General features: G+C 36.7%; 1 protein-coding gene across 1 annotated transcript in view; it reads left to right on the top strand.

Moving 5' to 3' along the window:
- Positions 1–4,180, top strand: part of RDH14 (retinol dehydrogenase 14) — a 5,996-nt gene extending 1,816 nt beyond the window's left edge. Inside the window, exon 2 of the mRNA XM_003787417.3 lies at positions 3,159–4,180. Coding sequence (XP_003787465.1) covers positions 3,159–3,776 — 618 coding nt within the window. The 3' untranslated portion in view covers positions 3,777–4,180. The remainder of the gene's footprint in view (positions 1–3,158) is intronic.
- Positions 4,181–4,371: the final 191 nt, after the last annotated feature.

Here is a 4,371-nt window from a genome sequence, read left to right as displayed (position 1 = left end):
GTCTTCTGCCTCTGCCTCCCAAGTAGCTGGCACCACAGGCACCCACCACAACACCCGGCTATTTTTTGGTTGCAGCCGTCATTGTTGTTTGGCGGGCCGGGCTGGATTTGAACCCTCCACCTTGGGTATACGTGGCTGGCGCCTTAGCCACTTGAGCCACAGGCGCCGAGCCCCATCTTTCTTTATGGCTGCATAGTATTCCATGGTGTACATATGCCACAATTTATTGATCCATTTATGGGTCAATGGGCACTTGGGCTTCTTCCATGACCTAGCAATTGTGAATTGAGCTGCAATGAACATTCTGGTACAGATATCTATATTGTATCTGCTAGGTATATATCGAGAAGATCCAGTTGGTTTCTTAAGTATTTTGACCTATATGACCTAGTTAAATATTTATGTCCTAAGAACTTAGTAGCTGTTAGAGAAAATAATACACAAGAAAAATAATATTTTTCTTCTTAAATAATCATAATTACTAATGGGAACTTTGTGCTGACTTTTCAAACATTGGAGTCCAATTGGACACTGTCACCGACAATTGCTGTTCTACGTAGATTTTTAGCACTGTACTTGTTTATTATACAAACTGTTAACAAGTTCTAAAAGGTCTGCTTCACAAAGAAATTATTTCATTGAAAGGAATATAGTATAATATAGCTGAGAACCAAATGTAGCTAGGATTTTTTGAGATGTTGAGCAGAATATCACTTGTGTTTCTCTCTCTACAATCTAAAATATTCCACAGCACCCTAGCAGTTTGGTACAGTGCTCTACAGCACCCTGAATCTAAATTCAGGAGCAGATGCAGATGTATAGAGTTGGGTTTTTTAGTTTAGTATTTTCATTATTGTGTAACACAAGTTAAAAAATAAGAAATACTATTCTTCTGTGAGATTCTGAAAGCATTAGAAGAGGGATTTTCTGTTCTTCATTACAATGTAAATGGAGCTGGGTGTGCTTCTCATTGTTGATACCTGTGATACTTTGCTACTTTGACCTCTTGAGGCAGAAGGGATTAAAAGGTAAGGAGCCAAAGAGATAATTAAGTTGTCCTTGCTCCTAAGTATTTACGTTCCTGGCTGGCTCTGAAATTCAGTGACTATAATTAGAAGGAAAAAAATGGAAGTGTAGATTTCCCACAAGTTGGTATTCTTGGTATTTATGTCATTTATCTCCTAGAATTTAAAAAACAGTAAATGATAAAGTCTTAAAATAACACATGCCCAGCAAAGAATGATGGCTCAGAAATGATTAATTCAGGAAACCCTTCCAAAGGATTAGTGAAAAAGAACACTCCTTTCTTTCCCCCATGGGTGAACTCTTGTCTTCTTTTTGAAGTTTGACCATTGGAAAACCTAAAGGTGCTTAGATAGGCCAGAATGAGAAATAGTTAATCCTCTGACAGGTAGGCTTTGATAACAGTTGTGAAATTTAACACATTTTTCTTTTCACTTAGCCTTGGGCAAGAAGCCAGTGAAATCTGAAATTTGGGTTCATGCTAATTTAATCCTGGGTCATCACAGAGTCCTTAGACCTGGAAGGTGTCTATTTCTTTAGAGAATATCAGGAGTCACAGAGGAGCCATGAAAGAGCTGGAGAAGACCAACTCACTTGATAAAGCAATGAAAAACCTTCCCTATGAGACCAGTTTAAGTTTTAGGACTTTAACTTGGACCAATGCAGAGAAATATGGTCAAAGTACAAAGTTCTCACTATATAGATCTCCTAATTTGAGACCACTTAAAGCTTTCTTGAAAGAGATTGTTTTTATTCAGAGAAAAAAATGACTGGATTTTAGCATTGAAAATAGAGGGTAAAGGCATTTGTTGACCTACCTTCACACGTTTGTCTTTGTTGTTGTTATTTACAAATCACTGCATTGTTCTGATATTTTTATATTACCTGTTTAATTTTGTTTCTTAATCTTCCTTTGATTTATTCATGATGCTCTCTCTAGTTTTAAGTTTACATTCTTGACTTTTTCTGTTTTGTTTGTTGCAGTTTTAAGGAAATGACTTGCCGCCTTTTTTTATCCCCTTGGTGGCATTTATTCTTAAGAGAATACAGAATAAGGCAATCTTAACATTGCCTGTGGTTGATCCCAGTGGCTCTGTAGATAAACAGTGCTCACTGTCTTCTGCTGTCTGTGGTTTCTCTAGCTTACATTGCTTCACTAGCTGTATTTTACAAATCCCAATTATAAAGTCAAGCTAGATTGCTAATTTAGAGAAGGGGACTTGTATGAAATGATTTCATCTTCAGATCTAGTTCTGTGATAATGGGCAAATCACCTAGCCTCTGTACTTCCACTGGCCTGCAGAGTTGTTGGAAGCAGATGTGGTAATGTGAAAAAGCACAAGATAGTCCCCTATTAAGCTTGCAAATCTTTTTGTTTTCTAATTTTCTCTCAATTGTGGGAAGGTCATAGGAGCATATTATAGAATTTTAGTAGTTTGAAAGAATCTTTACAATTTTTATTGTAGGATGGGCAGTACCTGTGGCTCAAAGGAGTAGGGCGCCGGCCCTATGTGCCAGAGGTGGTGGGTTCAAACCTAGCCCTGGCCAAAAACTGAAAAAAAAAAAAATTATCGTAGGAACATTTATTATGATTTTGTTAATGATCTTAGTATTAACACGATAACTCCCCAATGGGTATTTTCCTAGTTTAACTGAAACTAAAGGAAAAAAAAATCTGGAATCACAGGAGTGCTTTGTCCCCAAATTGATTGTATTTCTGTTTCAAGAAAGACTTTTAGTGAATTATCAAAATATTTGTATTTTAAAACATTATAAAAGTATAAAATTAGAAATCATGTCTTAGGTTGAGTTTCTACACATTCTTGTTGGCAGATAACTGTGGATGTCTTTTGCATATCATTTTAATAAATGAGAAAAAAGAACTATTGAGTGAAAGATCAGGGGTATCAGTATTTATTGGGGAAACATTCTTCAGAAGAATGAATCCCTCTTCCCACTAACTAAAAACCAAATTGCCAATGTTTCAGTAGTTTTCTGATCTATAGGCCAACAACTGAAATTAAATACTTTTAGTCTCAAGTTCTGCTTTTTATTAAAACTTATTTATCATGATGAGAAAAGGCAGTAAAGGGCCTGTTTTCTTAATTCTGCTATTCTCTTTTTGACATTTCAAGGAAGAGCCTAGGTTGGATGTCTTGATCAATAATGCAGGGATCTTCCAGTGCCCTTACATGAAGACCGAAGATGGCTTTGAGATGCAGTTTGGAGTGAACCATCTGGGGCACTTCCTACTCACCAATCTCCTCCTTGGACTCCTCAAAAGTTCAGCCCCCAGCAGAATTGTCGTGGTTTCTTCCAAACTTTATAAATATGGAGATATCAACTTTGAAGACCTGAACAGTGAGCAAAGCTATAATAAAAGCTTTTGTTATAGTCGGAGCAAACTGGCTAACATTCTTTTTACCAGGGAGCTAGCCCGCCGCTTAGAAGGCACAAACGTTACTGTCAACGTTTTACATCCCGGTATGGTACGGACTAATCTTGGGAGGCACATACACATTCCACCGTTGGTTAAGCCGCTCTTCAATTTGGTGTCATGGGCTTTTTTCAAGACACCAGTAGAAGGTGCCCAGACTTCCATTTATTTAGCCTCTTCACCTGAGGTGGAAGGTGTGTCAGGAAGGTACTTTGGGGATTGTAAAGAGGAAGAACTATTGCCTAAAGCTATGGATGAGTCCGTTGCAAGAAAACTCTGGGATATCAGTGAAGTGATGGTTGGCATGTTAAAATAGAAGCAAGGAGTAAAAGAGCTGTTTTGAAATTGGGTATCAGTTATATCTGTGATCAGGAACCACTTGTATAAAAGACAGTTTTGGTTTTACGATGGCAGTGCTGAGAGGTACATGTGGATATTTTGAAGTTATTGAAAGGTTATTTTTTGGATAAAAAATGTCAGCAAAGATGTTATATATAATATAATGAATAATAAGTATAATGAACAATACAATTATAATTCAGAAATTATAATTCAGCAAGCATGGATGACAAATATTAAAGAATTTGTTAAACTACTATCTTAAGAGACTTTTCAAATGTTTGAATTTCATAGCCATCCCATGCTGGGTTTTGTGTGGAAATAATATGCTGGGTGTGTGGATACACATCTTACTTGGAATAAATTTACTGATGCAAATTCTGAACTGTGTATTTCTTTAGTCTTCACTGAATATAGCCTTTACCACCCTCACTAGCCTCTGCTGATCTTACATACTATTCTGAGGTGATATTTCTAAAACCTAAATCTCTGTCATGTTGTCACATCCCTTCTTAAAAAGGTGTGTTTTCAGACTTTTTTTTTAATCTGCAGAATGTCTTTTTTTTTTCTTT

This window comes from Otolemur garnettii, unplaced genomic scaffold (assembly GCF_000181295.1).
Source record: "Otolemur garnettii isolate 467f Iridium unplaced genomic scaffold, OtoGar3 scaffold00022, whole genome shotgun sequence".
In the NCBI taxonomy this organism is placed as follows: Eukaryota; Metazoa; Chordata; class Mammalia; order Primates; family Galagidae; genus Otolemur; species Otolemur garnettii.
Note: the sequence above shows the minus strand (reverse complement) of the source record. Positions and strands in the feature narration are given on the sequence as shown.